Source organism: Chrysoperla carnea, chromosome 2 (assembly GCF_905475395.1).
Source record: "Chrysoperla carnea chromosome 2, inChrCarn1.1, whole genome shotgun sequence".
Taxonomy (NCBI): Eukaryota; Metazoa; Arthropoda; class Insecta; order Neuroptera; family Chrysopidae; genus Chrysoperla; species Chrysoperla carnea.
The window spans coordinates 92,023,204-92,039,234 of NC_058338.1; the positions used below are offsets into that span (position 1 = coordinate 92,023,204).

Here is a 16,031-nt window from a genome sequence, read left to right on the forward strand (position 1 = left end):
TTAACCACTGTTTGATTTAATTCAATCCTATTTATTTTGAAAGAAAAAAATGGATAATTTATCCTTTTCTAAAATTTTTGGACACTGCGGTTCCAAACTCAATGTATTAATTACATTTTCACTAAAAGTATAACAAAAAAATTGTGATTGAAACATTTTTATACATGAATTGGCACCTCCAATGTTATGAAACGATGGTTTTAGTATAATTGAGTCCATGATTGCACGGCAGGGGTATTTGGTGGTGTTGGACATTTATCAACATTATCAACATAATCAAATGTAAATAATCTTTTACTTCTACTAAAACATTTTGGACAAGAGGATAATTTTTTTAAGACTTCTCGAGTTAATCCCAAATTCTAAAATTATAATATATTTTCTGTAAAATAAATGCTTTAATTGTAAATATATACAGATATATCTCACAAATTACTCATCAGATGAACTCGGAGAAACATTTTTTTAGGACAAAGGTCGAAATAAGAACAGTGTAACCTAGGCATGTTGCCTAAATTTTTTTATCACTTCAGGTGAAGAATTTTTACTGCACGAATAGAAAAGTGAAGTTGGTTTTTGAAAATCTTTAGAAGTACGCAAAATATGAACGTCTAAAATTCCTAATTAAACAAAGAGAAAGATATAGGTTAGTGACGTCATTGTCCGATATCACCATAGAGATACATATAAAATACATATAAAACTTTGTTTTTGCTAAAAAGAGATGGGCAACAATCTTTGAATGCTTATAACTTCTTCTTTTCTTTAATCAATTTTAATTTCACTTTCAAATTTTGTCATGGTATCAAGTCTAATTTTACATTTTTATGCGTAATATGGCAAAATCGACATCAGGAAACTACCGTATTGCCCATCAGATGAATTCTAAAAAAAATTTGTTTGGGATAAAGGTCGAAATGAGATAGAACAGTGTACTTGATCCCCTTACCTACATTTTTCTTTAATTGCTGATTTATTTTTGAATTTATTACATTTTGACTCATCAACTCTCGATTATAAAAAAATAGGTACTTTAAGGGACATATCCCTGTTTCGGACTTGGACTTAACTTTAACAGGTAGGTATATTTTGAGTAATGTTTAATACGTACAAATCCATTAGTTCTAATTTGTTGATTCATAGTTGCTTCTGTGGGCGCAGTTAATCTTTCAATTAATGCGTCAACTTCAGCTGGTAATAATGTCGTCTTAACTTTCATGGGTTCGGATAATTCACGATGAAGTTCCTCATTGATCCATATATTTTCGTAGAATGGATTTTTAATATCCTAAAAATTAAAGTGAACAATTTGTTTAATTTTCTATTCAAAAATTGGAAGAACTACTTGTCCCTTCACGTAAATTTTTACCGTATATACTTCCTAAAAATAGTGATGGATATTTTAAATTACTATTTCTAAAAGCATTCAGTTTATAATTTCAGCTTTGTAACAATAAATAAATAAAAAAACATTAAATAAAAAAATATTTTTTATTTTATTATTCAAATAAATTCATACAAAACATTTTTCATGTAAAGATTTTAACAATTATGTAAAAAAATATAAGAAATTAACAAAATAAAATTATTAAACAATAAAAAAAATTGATGATACAATATGAAATAAAAAAATCTTGCCTATAAATTTAACTTTTTCTTTTATTAATTATAAATAAGTTTTTATTTAATCGCACATGGTACTGCGCATGTTACAAGCATTGCGCAACTGAAAACGTATGACGTAAAAGACACTTAATCGGCTACATTGAACAAACCTAAAGTAATAATAACGACATAACGAACTTTTTTAAGCGTAATTTTAATTCTAATAATAAACTTAATAAAGAAACTTTTACATGTCAAATGCGTTCAATGTCGCAAGTTCAAATAAGATTTTAAGTACTTTGTAAACATTTATAAAAAATTCAAAAAAATTATTTTTTATATTAAACGAGCAAATTTTGGCATGACAACAGTATTCACATGTAATGGAACTGAAATTTTCTTTTTACGGGTTGGCGCGGAACGAGTTAAACGTAATCGTGGATGTGATAAACAACTATCACTTAAGACTCCAATGGAGGATGTTGAACTATCTTGTTTCGTTTTTTCATCATTTGAAATATTATCATTGTGATGTGTCATAATATGTTTTGTGGTTTCTTTCCACCATCGAAGAGCTCGTGGCAATTGTGGAGATGTTTGTGGACGATAATGACGCCGTGGACATAAATTATCTTTAGAGGAACTATTTTGTAAATTTAACAGTTTATTATAACGGCATTTTGAAGCATATGTTTGTGCTCCAATTCGTGCAATTAGATCACCCTGAAAATAAATAGTTTTTATATCAGTATTCTAATTAAATATGTTCCAAAAAATGAAGGTAATTTGGGATTAAAACTTACAAAGTATGTTGAGGATTCAAAATTGGGCCTTGAGGATTTATTAAGGAATTATTATACAATCACAAATTGATTAAAAACTCAATAAAAAATCCGTTGGGATTCTAAAAAGTGCTATTAAGTGTCATTGTCTTATTAAATTATTATTTTGGTGACCAAAAGTCTGAGAGATACATATATTATCTAGCTAAAATTCGTTAAACGAATATTTCTTCTTTAAAAATTTTATTAAAACAAATATTTTAATCAGAATTATCTAGTTAGAAAATACTTATCAACATAAGTTTATATGAACAAAAGTCCATAAAAGTTTTTCCAAAAAAGCCCGTGTTCTTCGGTTTTTGTTTAACTATAATAAATAAGTCAAATCCTACATTAAAATCGATGTAAAGCTACTTTTTTAGTATGTTATTAAGATCCCTTTCAGGAGTGTGAAATCATGTTTTGTAACTGCAAAATTTTCGGACTTTTTTCAGTTTTTGCAGTTTAATTTAAAAACTATAAGCTTTTGACATAAGATATCGGGATCATTTTTAAAGTATATTAAATATGAAACAAGTGAAGCTAACCCACAGTTCCGTATGTCTAATAGTTTTTGAGATACGATGCTTGAAAAATTTCAGAAATGCTAAAATTTTGAGTTTTGCTTATGCTAAACCGTTAAAGATAGAACAAAAGTTTTAATGCAAAAAATGTTCCTTATACCAAAATAAACAACTTTTGATTGAAAAGTTTCTTTTTTCGTAAACATCATTGTTTTCCCGTATAGGGGCTAATTACTTAGGGCAAAACTTTGTTGTACATTTTCTCCAAAAATATAAAAAATAGAAAGCTGAAAATTTGTAGGTAGCTTCAACTTGCGAGCCTTATAAATCATTTTTGAAAAAAATAAAAAAAAGTTTTCTAGAAAATATTTCGAAAAATTTTCGCACAAATGGGAACGGAATGCGATATAAAGCTTCTTTGTTGACTCATGGGGTGAAACAGGTCGTTGGAAACTCGTTTGGGAAAGTTAGCTTCAAACGAAAAGATAGCGTACGGAGCTTATCGTCAGAAGAACACATCATGTAACGTATAACTATTAAAAAAGGATTGTTTTCTAAAGAAGATTTGTCTAAAAAGATGGTCAACCGGGACCCTCAAAAATGAGTAAATTTTAATTTTTTGTGACCTAACATAATTACTATTTTTTTACTGGCGTATAATTAGGATTCATGAAAGTAGTGAAATCAAACAGAAAAAATTACAAATGCTAAATTTAAAAAAAGTAACAAATTATTGAATCTTTAATTTTCAGGATAGGCATGTTGATTACATTTTTTTATCGTTTCAGGTGAAGAATTATCACTGCATGGGCAGAAAAGTGAAGTTGGTTTTTGAAATTGTTTTGAAGTACGCAAGATATGAACGTTTAAAATTCCTAATTAAACAAAGAGGAAAACATAGGTTAGTGACGTCATTACTCGATATCACCATAGAGATTACATTTAAAACTTTGTTTTGCTAATAGGAGATGGGCAACTATCTTTGAATGCTTTCTTCTTCATTTTTTAATAAATTTTAATTTCACTTTCAAATTTTGTCATGGTATCAAGTCTGGTTTTACATTTTTATGCTCAATATCAGGCAACTACCGTTTTGGCAAAAATTTTTGGACCAATGTTCATAATGCCTGAAAAATATTTTTAGTTAAATCTAAAGTCTTACCTCTGAGATAACACTCTTCTTTTTATTTTTATTTGGAAGTTTAGGCTGTGATTCCTCTTTCTTCTTAACAGCTTTACTGGATACTGTTTTTTTCGCCGACGAATCCTTATTATCTACTCCAAATAATCCACGTGATTCAGCAATGTTTATCATATATTTATCATTTAAATGAGTTAAATCCTAAATATAGTTAAAAATGAAAATTAGTAGGGAGAAAACATTAAGGAAGAAGACAAGGAAGGATTATTAGGTTTTTAATAGGGTATTATCGTTAGCCAAAAATAAATCATGAAATTTGAAAAAAGTTAAAAATTATGTAAAAATATACTAAAATATTCTGATTTCGAGTCATAAAAGTACTCTTTTCTTTTAAAATATTAAAATTAAAAATCGTAATTTTTAAACTGTATACCACGTGACATCAGTTAGTTCAGTGTAGACAGTTGGGTATAATATATACATAGATAATAAGTATTTATATTTATTATAATCAGATGTCTATGAATATATCTGTCAAAATTATTTGTGTTATTTCGTATAGTGATACCCATATTACGTCATAAAATTGGATGCCCGCGTTTTTGACAGTTTAAAAAAGGTTTAAAATTTAATTTAAGTTTTGGCAAGAAAGCGTGTGTATTTTTCCGAAATAAATTTTTGGTGGCTTTTTATTAACAAAATCAACATTTTGAAGTACTTTTTCAAAAATAGTGGAATACCCTATTACAGGTTTATATTTCATATAGCGGAATTTATTGCCCGAATAAAAACTTATTGCATGGTAAATTTAGTTCTATCTACCTTGATATCTATTAAATCTATATTCAATATAGGTACCTTTCGTTTCAGCAATGCTAAATAACATCCTTCTTCCTTTAAAATAGAACAGCAATCTGCCGTTGAGCAAATTTCTGGTAATGTCGCTTCTTCAAATACATCGCAGTCTGGAATCTAAGAATCAAAACCTACTGTTAAAATATTCTAATACCCTGGTGGAAAAAATATTTGAATAGAGAAGAAGTCTTAATGAGTCTTAGAAACTCTGAAAAAGTCTTAGGAACTCTGAATAACTCTGAATTTCTAAACGTTTTTGGACTGCCTAATTCAGACTTAATAAATCCGGATAACTCGGAATTAGACATTCCAAAAACGTTGATAAATTCGGAGTTATTCAGAGTTACTAAGACTTTTTCAGAGTTTCTAAGACTCATTAAGACTGATTCTTCCTTCAAATATTTTTTCCAAAAGGGAAGGTAATTCTTCAGATTTGCATAATTTTTAATTTAACTAAGATGTGAAGTTTCGTTGGTATAAGAAAAATCCTTTCTAAAATATAATTGTTAATCTATTCTTATCCCGTTTCTGTGTCTAATAGTATCGAAAAAGATAGAGATACGGCATGAATATTCCATTTTATACTTATTGCAAACTCATGTCGAATCGAAAAATATTACTGCGGTTAAGGCTAGTACATTCAAAATAATTTTCAATTCAAAAGAACTTGTGACTCACTTCAAGATCTCTATACGGATCAATTTCTGAATCCAATTTTTCCGCTACAAATGAAAAACGTTTATATTCCGATGTTTTAAATTCTTCATCTTCATTTTCCAAAGTATTTGCATTATTATCAGCATTTTCTTTTACATCAAGTTGTTGTTGATCATTATTTTCATCATTATTATTAATATCCATGTAATTATCACTGGCTACTTTATATGGCATAGGGATTAATTTCCCCTGTTGTTCTGCATGGCGTTCACGGGTAAAACGATTTACTTCATACACAACACGTTTAACCATATGTTGATTTTCGGCTTCGACCACAGAATGTGTTTCATATAATACAAATTGAATCTAAAAAAAAATTGTTTCAAAATTTTATGTCCCAAATTTGCATTACCAGGTTTTTTTGCCAAAACTGAGACCTCAATTATTTCTAACGAGAAGGACAACTGACAAAAGCGCTCATCGCAAACCATAGCACGCCGTGGATACAGTTTGGGGCGATCCTTGAGGTACACACGAATAACTTCCCAGCATAATAAAAAGTTATAAAAAATTTAAAAAATAAAAACTCAACCGACTCGATCGAATGTTATGAAATTTTTTTCGGATCATATTGCCGTTAATATGCTTCGATGGGCACCTCAACGAAGTCGATATTATTTTTGTTCGCGCGATATCGATGACGAAAAAAATGTCTACGGACGTACACACACATACTTCTTCTCAAAATTAGTGTTAATACCTTACCCTAACCATGAAACGTAAAAATATGTTGAAAATTTCGATTTCGAAAATCAGACCCATTACAATAACTTCCTATAGTGGTAAGTGAAAAAAAAAATAGTGCCAGTCAGACGTCGGAATAGACAGAACATACGTTGGTGAAGTGCTAGGAAGAAAAAGGAAAATCGAGGAAAAAGCTGGACAAAAAATATGACTCTCTTGTGGCAATATTTCAGACAAAAGACTTAAAAAGCCTTACTAACATAAAACAAAAGTTTTTGAGAATTAGTCAAATTTTTTAAGTCTTTTATCTGAAATATTTCTACATGGACTGAAAACCGAGCTTTAAATTTCAAAAGCTTAGTTGAACACGAGCTCTAAATTTCCCTTGACGCTTGTGTTCAACTAACAAGTCTAAGGCGATGTTAAAAAAGGCTTCCTAGATATGGAAGTAGAAGGATCGAAGAAAATTATGTCTCAATCCCCTCAAATTTTGGAGAGATTTTTGTAGAGAGACTAACAAGAAGATGTTTGTACGCTATGTGTTGTACCTGTAACTCGTCAAATTTTACCCAAATTTGTATTATTGGGTTGGTTTGTCAAAAGAGAGCGGTTGTCCTGAGACCTCAAACTTTGGAGATCACATATTATTTCTAAAAAGAGAACAGCAAAGCACTCATTGAGACATAAATTTGGCGTAGAAAATGGAAATGCCTTAGTCATACTTTGCAAACCATAAAAGTTGAAGTGTTGGGAAGAAAACGGGGGAAAGATGGAGATAGCCGGATAAAAAATAAGTCTGAAAACCGAGCTTTATTTCAAAACTTCTTTGATGGTCGTGCTCATCTTAGAAGTTCAAGGGCATGTTGAATAAAGCTTTGTACAAATAAGGAAGTAGAAGGAGCGAAGAAAATAAATCTCCATATATCCCCTCAAATTTTGGAGTGATTGGCTAACAAGAAGGTATTTGCACAATGTGTATTGTAGCTGCAGCTTGTCAAATTTTATAAAAAGCAAAAACAAGATCCTATGTTTTTCTCACAGCTTTAGTAACTTACTTGAGGTCTTGACATAGCAAATTTTAGTGTTAAGCGTTGTTCTTCTAAAATTGCAACCACACGTTTTCGGCCATCTTCGTTAATATCTGATTCGGTTAAAACTTGAAGCATTGATAAATCACCTCCACGACTGCATACCTAAAATAAAAATTTTCAATAAAAAAACGTATATTATGAAATATTGTGCTCAACTGGCTTACGTACTAAGTCAATTGGATCCGTTACAGCTGAGTAACTATTTGGTGGAGTTGCAAAAACAGCGGTAACATGTTCCAGAAAACTACTATCTGGTGAAACATCGACTAATCGTTCAGCATAAACATTTATATTATCCGCTCCGATATTATTCATATAATTTTCAAATTCTTGTTTTCTGGAATAAATAGCAGAATAGTTAATAGAATCATGAAATTGAATTGCTGAAAAATGCTGAAAATGCTGCAAGACTTTTTTTGTCCACTAAGAATAAATCGGTTGGATAAAAGTTTCAAAACACAATAAAAATTAATTATTATTTTTATAAAATAATTTTAGTAAAGTTAGGCATTCAATCACGTGTCAGCAAACACCAATCAGAAAGTATTACGTCACGCTATGACAAACGCTGTGTAAATAACATTACATTTTAATAGAATGAAGCAGGTTTCTTGATTACAATTGCTTAAACTTGCATGTACAAAAATAATTGTATGCGAAATCGTGATGTCATTCAAGACGCCATGATACTCTACACTAATACTTTTTTGGTGTAAATCAGATATTAATGTAACGTATAAACTAATTTTTCAAATTTAGGACAAAAGCGTATTGGCTAAGGATAAGCGTTCAAGGAAGTTGATACTATAATTTCAAAAATTACATTTTTAACCAACCTTGATCCGGCTCCAAATGCATATAATTTCGTAATATTTGAATTTTTTGATAATAATGATCCAAGATAAGCTGTTGCTCGTGGTGAATTAATATGTGTTTGAATCACAGATCCAACTAATTCTAATTCTAATAATAATTTAGTAAATACCACTGGACCCAAACAAAATGCACGATCCTTGAAGAAACAATCAATTAGATCTTGAAGAAAAAATATTTGAAGAAAGAATAAGTCTTAATATAAGTCTTAGAAATTCTGAAAAAGTTTTAGGAACTCTGAACAATTCTGAATTTCTCAACGTTTTTGGAATGTCTAATTCAAAGTTATCCAGATTTATTAAGTCTGAATTTGATAGCCCAAAAATGTTGAGAAATTCAGAGTTATTCGGAGTTCTTAAGACAGAGTTTCTAAGATTTCTAAGAGTTTTTAACACGCTTATATTAGTTTCACGTGTATGTATGTTTGTATGTAACTCTCTAATATCATACCCATGCATAGGACATCATGAGTTATATACATTTATTATACTACCGACCCATAACTATACTATACATATATACTTAGAACAAGTAACAAGCGTGTTTTTTAGTTTTTTAAACTATATTTTATTATTAAGACTTATTAAACCTTATTATTTCTTCAAATATTTTTTCCGCCAGGGTGAGTCGTCCTGGGTCGATTACCTGTACAATCATATTATTGTGATCAACTAACTCAAATTGTGATATTGCGATACGTTGCGAAGGATGAAATGCTATAAATTGTGGACAAATTGGATCCCAACGATATTCATTTACACCAAGAGCTTCACCTTTACCTTCTTTATATTCCGTAAAGTTATTTTCATGTAAAATATCAACTATTTCTTGTTTTTCTCTAAAACAACAGTTTTTTTATGATTGGAATCTTTTTCTATAGATTTTCTTTGGAAAATATTGCAAATAAAAAGTGATAAGTCAGTAATTGGGTATTTGCATAAAAATGATTTTGCAAAAATGGAAATTTTAGAGAGGGTTGCCCGATTATTTAAACATATAAATGATTTCAAAAGTGGGCATATTTAACATTGGTCTTATGGGAAAACGGTAATAATGGATATGTTTTCATAGATTTTTCCAAAACTAGTCGGTGGAAATTAAAAAAAAAAAAAAAAAAAACTATTTAAATTAAAGTTAAAACCTTAATAAATTATTGAAAACAAAAAAAAAAAAGACGTTGTGTCCGATTAATTACGGATGGGGACACAAATTTAAAAAATATATATTTTCAATTTTTATGGTGAATTATTTTATAACAACATAGGACGAAAATTATGATTAAATTTTCGGATATCTGAAGTAATTTTCTAAATATCGAAATTGAAAATTTTGTTTAATTGTTTAGCTTTCGATATTTCGAAAACCAAGACAGATATTGAAAAATTTTATTCTTATTTTTCGTTTAGATTCATGAAATTATAATAAAATTTATCATCAAAGTTGAAAATAAGGTACAAATAATTCCAACCACAAGTCTAAACTATTCAATGGATTGGAAAATCTTAAAATTACCCAATTTACTCTATCTGTACAGTGTAACCCAACATATATTTTATCTGTACAGTGTGTATTAAGCTTTTCTTGCGCACATTTTCCAAGTAGCCTGGTACATTCTGTACTTATATGTAATTTTGGAATTGTAAACATACTTAACTATGTACGTGTTTATCCAACATGTGACAGAAGTAGTTTCTGCGGCATTGGCCACGCGTTCATCTTGTAAATGCGGTGGTAAAAGTTGACTTAATCTGTAAAAATTTGAAAATTGCACAAAGTTAATAATATTTTGGAAGTCTATTTGGACGAGTTTGAGGAGTAAAGAGAATGAGAGTTAGAGATAATTCGTTTGGAAATTTCAAAGATTACAATCCAACTATTGCACTTATAGTACAGTAAAAGATATAACAAAAATCAGCTAATTAAGGAAAATGAAATAAGCCGCTTACTTTTTGCTAAAACTTGCTAAAGCGTTTCTTAGATGTCAAATATTATGACTTAAAAAATTAATAAATATGCAACTTGTATTTCGTATATGTTATACATGTATAAGATTGTGATTTTCATAGCTGAGTGTTTGTCAAATAATCAAAAAACTCTTATAAATGTATAATATATACGCGATACAAGTTGCCTAGTTATTAAGTTGTATAACGTAAATGTAATAAAATGCTCTAAAAGTATCATAAACTAGGCAATTTGTATGACATAATTATAATAAAATGTTCTAAAAGTATTGTAAACTATGCAATTTGTATGACGTAAATGTAATAAAATGCTCTAAAAATATCGTAAAAGCGTCAAAAACCAAAGTTTTTTTATGTTTTCTTTTTGGAAAGCGCCGTAAAACTTTTTTGAAGCTCATTCAGCGATTAATTTTTGTACAATTAACATTATTGTTAGATCTTCCATAACGTACTGTTAAAAATCACAATTTTAAAATGAAATTATTCAAAATTTTGTCCCGCAAGAGGCCCCAAAACTTTGTTTATTATGATAAAGGAACTATCATTTACTGCAAAAAAAAAAAAAAAAAAAATGAACATTTACTATACTTGCTCAAACAGTCGGACTTAACAGCTTGTTCATGATTGACTGGACTATACTAATAAAGTTCAAGAACTTTACCTTAAAGCACTATTTTTTATTCGAAGTCTTGATACAGATGCCGCTAATTTAATACGATAACGCCATAAAGCATCATCAATATCAGTTAAACCATAATTTGCCGTGTCAATTAATATTTTCTCATGTGGATCACGTTTTGCAAATTTTCGATGATATAAATCGTATAAAAGTAACCATACTTGTGCGGTTGAATCTTGTAGTTTTGGAAACTTTTTAAAAAATGCAACATCTTTTAATGCTTGATTTAAAATGTTTTTATCTAAAAAAGACATAATTATAATGCGAGAATTAATTTTCTAATTTTTAAATTATTAGAAAAAATTTGGCTACATCATCACATTTGTGGGGCAAGGAACCTAGGTGTTTTGGACAAAAGAACTCATGTTGTGAACAATTATCACATGGAAAATTTTTGCAAGATCCCGTTTTAAAAATTCTCCTGATCGTAAAAGTGCTGGTTGCCGGTGGGTAACTCGGTAGGATATTGTTTAATCTAATTTTTAACAAATAAATAATATTGAACGAATTGCTTTGGAAAAATTTTTATTGGGTTCCAAATTTAAAAATACTGTTCTTAAAAATTTTTCTCTAAACCCTCCAGTTTTCGATTTAAAAATTCGTAAATTTTGAAAAAACGCGATTTTTACGATTTTCATCCTTCAAAAAGTGTATAAAAAATCAGATTTTTAATTTGTATAAAATTTTTATTTGTAGTGAAAAGATTACTCAACAACATCCCTCCTATTTTTGGCCTAATTGAATTTTAAATGATTGATTGTTAATTGTTAATTGAGACCGCGCGAAAAACCACCCAAAAATAAAGATTTTCTGTTCTATACATGCTAGAAAGAAGGAACTTTCACCAATCGACTAAAATTAAAGTCAAATCAAAAACGGTTTTTTTCGATTTTCCGGAGGGTTTGGATTTAGGTAATGAAATTTGACTTTATTTTCAGTCGAATGGTGAAAATCGCATCTTTCTAGCATGTATGGAACAGAAAATAGTTATTTTTGAGTGATTTGTCGAGCACTCTCTTAAAATTTAACAATCAAGCACTTAAAATGCAATCAGGCCAAAAATTTTTGGGAAATGATATTGAGTAAGCTTTATACAACAAAAATAAAAATTTTATACACATAAAAGATCTGATTTTTTTATACACTTTTTATTTTGAGGGATGTAATTCGTAAAAATCGCGTTTTTACAAATTTTACGAATTTTTTACTCGAAAACTAGACGGTCTGCAGAAAAATATCTACGGACATTTTTTATTAATTTTGACTCTAATTATATGATTAGGTTCTACAATATCCTACCGGGTTACCCTCCAACAACCTTCACTTTTACGTTCAGGAGCATTTTTTACAGGGGATTTTTCAAATGACAGATTTTCAATGACAGATTTTGCCGGATCTGTATAACCAGGATAAAAATTAATATACATACATCGTAATACGTCATATACCAATGAAAACACACGTCGCATTTCTTGTTCATGCTCAAATTGGACATCAATGGATGGAACAGCCAATAAACCACCAGCTTTAATAATATCACTAACATTCCAATCGACTTGTCCACTCTTCTTTGTAATTAATGTTTCTGATTCGATACGACATTTTTGTGGTTTTGTCTCATTTTGATCACATGTATCCCAACCACTCTGCTCAAGAACCTTCGATATCAACTTCTCTTCGGTATTTGTTGGGGTCCATCCTGACGGTACTCTATACATATTACAAACGAAATTTTTATTAATTTTTTTTTTCGTGAAATGATAATGATATTTATGAAAATGTCAGAATTTTTTCGATTTTATTATTCTGACATAATAAAGATTTTTTATAATTCCTGTCGTTTAATCATAGATCTTTATACAAATAATGGACTGAAAGATTTTCTAACACTTCGTAATTTCGTTGTAATTTTTCGATTTATCAGGAGTTTGACAGATTTTTGAATAAATATTATTTTGCTTAAAAAATTTGAATATATGGTTGGCTGTGGTTTTTTGTTGGGAAAATTTTCGAAAAAATTGTGGGAATATTCAAAGTTCAAATTTTTTCAGAATTATTTTTTGTGAACTAGTTATTTGGGTTGTTCAATGTAAATTTGGGGAAAAGAGTGATTCCGTACAGAAATTTGGATAAAATTTGTCTTGATATCACTGATATCGTTTAATTATATTAGAGAAGTATTTCAGATAGAAAAATTCTACAATTCTGTGTGAATGCGAAACTCTTTCACTCTCAAAAGACACCATCGCCTGGGATGAACTGATGATCTCCACTCAAGTGAAATATATCAAATGTCGCCCAGAAATATCGTTAAGTTTATTAAAGCTGTAGTAGTTGGGTAAATCTACCAGATTTTGAATTCGGAAAATTTTATCATACTTTCTTATGATCATAAGTTACGCTTTTTCCAGAATTTCAACTCAACTCCTTCATTTTTCGAAAAGTTATCAGAGAAAGTTGAAAATATGAGGTTACTACGATTTTCTTGAGATTTTGAGCTTATTTTCTATGTCCAGGGTTCGATGGCAAGCAAGGTCAATGCAAAAATTCATAACAAATAATTATTTTTTTTATTCGTCTTAATCCGATCAATTGAATCAGAGGTATTCAAAAAAAAACATCACCAAAGAAAAACATTGTAGAGGACAATGATTGTCCCAAAACCACGTGTAGAAGGTCGTTCCGGAACCGGAACGCTGCTTTTCTCTGTTTTTTATAACGAAAGAAACCTATTTTTTTTTTTTTTTTAAATTGGCCTTCTCCCAAAATTTTCCGAATTCATGGTAAAAACTGATAAATTTAACCCACTATAGGATTTCTCCGAGCATAAGAGAATTACTGAAACTGATCGCATTATAAAAAATCTTCTAAGACTTAAAAACCTCTAACTTAAATCTAATATAATTTAATCTCCAAAGATATTTTTGCATGTGGAGGGGGCAATCAGATTGCCGAAGAACATCCCTGTTAACGGGTTATTTTGCTATATTATAAGTCATAGTTTGGAATGATGAGAAACTGTGAGAAAAAGTAAAATTTTTTTTTTTTCAAAATCCCAATTGTATTGTTTTTAAAATTTTTCAAATTTTGTAAGAAATAATGCAAGCACTGACACTCAACATTTTCTAGGGTATTTTAACAATTAACTCAGTCAATTGTTTCTTTTCACTTGTTCTCTCAGTAAATCAGTTGAAGGGTGACTGCATTGCAGATTTCAGAAAGGCATGTATGCCAGTCATATCCTGATATTTAATTTTTGTACCATTTCATTTCATTTCATTCTTGTTAAAATCCTTGATAATATCCTGTTTAGAAAATACATTTTTTTTTGTTGATTGTTGTCAAATATTTTACAAAGTTGAAACAGAAATGAATAATGTTTTTATATCTTTGGAACTTACTTGTATTTCGTGTTTTCAAGAGTTCTTTTTTTTTTTAAATAAATATTATAGATAAATATTTCTAAAAAAAAACTAAACTAGAAATATAAAAAAATTCGGTTCAAGTTTGTGTATATATATCTATACAGCTTTTTATGTCATTCGATTTGATATATGATGAACTTTTGAAATAGGGTGGTATTTGTGAAGACGAAAAATATGTTATAGGATAGCACGTTTTTTTCTACTATGGTTAGGTTAGGTTAGGTTATATTGGCTGTCCACGAAGGACACCCTTAGGCTATAGAGCCCATTGTGATACCATATATGTGTTTTACTACCTTTCCGCTGATAATTTCATTTATCAGCTCCTCAATTTCAGAGGCTGAGTTCACCTTCTTTATGCATATACCATGCACTACACCAGCCTATCGCAACTATTAATTAAATTAATTTTGTTGCGACGGCGGGAAATCGAACCCGCTACCTTAAGCACATCGCGGACGGAATTGGTTACGCCTTAACCAAATGAGCTAATAGAGCGACTTCTTTCTGCCATGAAATTAAAAAAAAAAAATTTTAACGCTTAAGTTATTCGTTCATGAGATATCGTCTTAAATTGCTTATTTTTAGATGATATTTCAAAAATTACTCGACTAATTAAATGCACCCAATTTCTGTATCTTTTGGATCACTATAATTAAAGAACTGCAAATTAGTCATAACAGATTCCTTTATCGCCAAAATTTTTCACTGGAAGCGCTGGCATCGATTTTATTGTCCCTACCATGACTACGCACACAACGAATAAGACAATTTGTCTTCGTTTAAAAGACAAAAAGGATGGGCCACTCAATATTCTTTTGCTAACTATGAATAGAATATATTATTAACTAACTAATATTTTCAAGGTAATGAAAGATTTTTTGGTATATATGGGATTGCGTGTCTATTAAAATATTATTTTGTTGACGCTATCAACTCTAAAAACGCACGATAAAAATTATCATTTTATCACATTTATATCTTGCGTAAAAATTATAATTTATTTTTAGTGATAAAAGGCCATTCACTTTATAATGGCAGATTGTATGGTATTGTTCTCACTTGACAAAATATGAAATCAAATTGTTTTTATTATTTTACTTACCTGGCAGTAATTGCAAAATTAACATTTTGTGTATTTTTATACCATGCATATATTTAATATGCAAGGTATACTAACTTTAGTCCCAAGTTTGTAACGCTTAAAAATATTGATGCTACGAAAAAAATTTTGGTATATATATTCATAAAATCATCTAATTAGTCCATTTTCGGTTGTCACATATATCAAGCTGATATTTTTACAACGCAGTCAGGACGTAAAAAGTGACGCCGAGTTCGTAAATGAGCAACATAGGTCATTGGGTCTAAGTTCCGTAGGACTCATCATGTAAACCGTTAGAGATAGAACAAAAGTTTAATTGTGAAAAATGTTTATTATCAAAAAATAAACAACTTTTGATTGAAAGATTGTTTCGTAAACATCGCTGCTTACCCGTGAGGGTGTAAATTAGGCGTAAATTGTATAGTATGTATTATATGGGTATATCAGTTATATATGTATATCACTGGAATGCATGTTATTTGTCAGGAACAACTTAAACTTGTTCAAAAACCACCACGTCGAACATCCATATTCTACTAGGAATAAC

General features: G+C 29.5%; 1 protein-coding gene across 1 annotated transcript; it reads right to left on the reverse strand.

Annotated features, from left to right (window-relative positions):
• Positions 1-1,817: 1,817 nt before the first annotated feature.
• On the reverse strand, positions 1,818-12,684 carry LOC123293051 (putative methyltransferase NSUN7). The gene is made up of 12 exons (XM_044873767.1): positions 12,384-12,684; positions 10,937-11,195; positions 9,961-10,059; positions 9,874-9,914; positions 8,957-9,132; positions 8,275-8,450; positions 7,607-7,775; positions 7,403-7,540; positions 5,625-5,969; positions 4,950-5,063; positions 4,113-4,292; positions 1,818-2,328 (listed from the first exon to the last, which is right to left on the reverse strand). The coding sequence occupies exons 1-12, from the start codon at positions 12,670-12,672 to the stop codon at positions 1,942-1,944; spliced, it is 2,373 nt and encodes a 790-aa protein (XP_044729702.1). The 5' UTR covers positions 12,673-12,684; the 3' UTR covers positions 1,818-1,941.
• Positions 12,685-16,031: the final 3,347 nt, after the last annotated feature.

Coding starts and splice junctions, on each gene's coding strand:
- LOC123293051 (XM_044873767.1), bottom strand. CDS start 12,672: ATGTATAGAGTACCGTCAGGATGGACCCCAACAAATACCGAAGAGAAG. Junction 9,915..9,960: donor ATAAACACGTACATAGTTAA/GTATGTTTACAA, acceptor AGAATGTACCAG/GCTACTTGGAAAATGTGCGC. Junction 7,776..8,274: donor GCATTTGGAGCCGGATCAAG/GTTGGTTAAAAA, acceptor TATTTATTCCAG/AAAACAAGAATTTGAAAATT.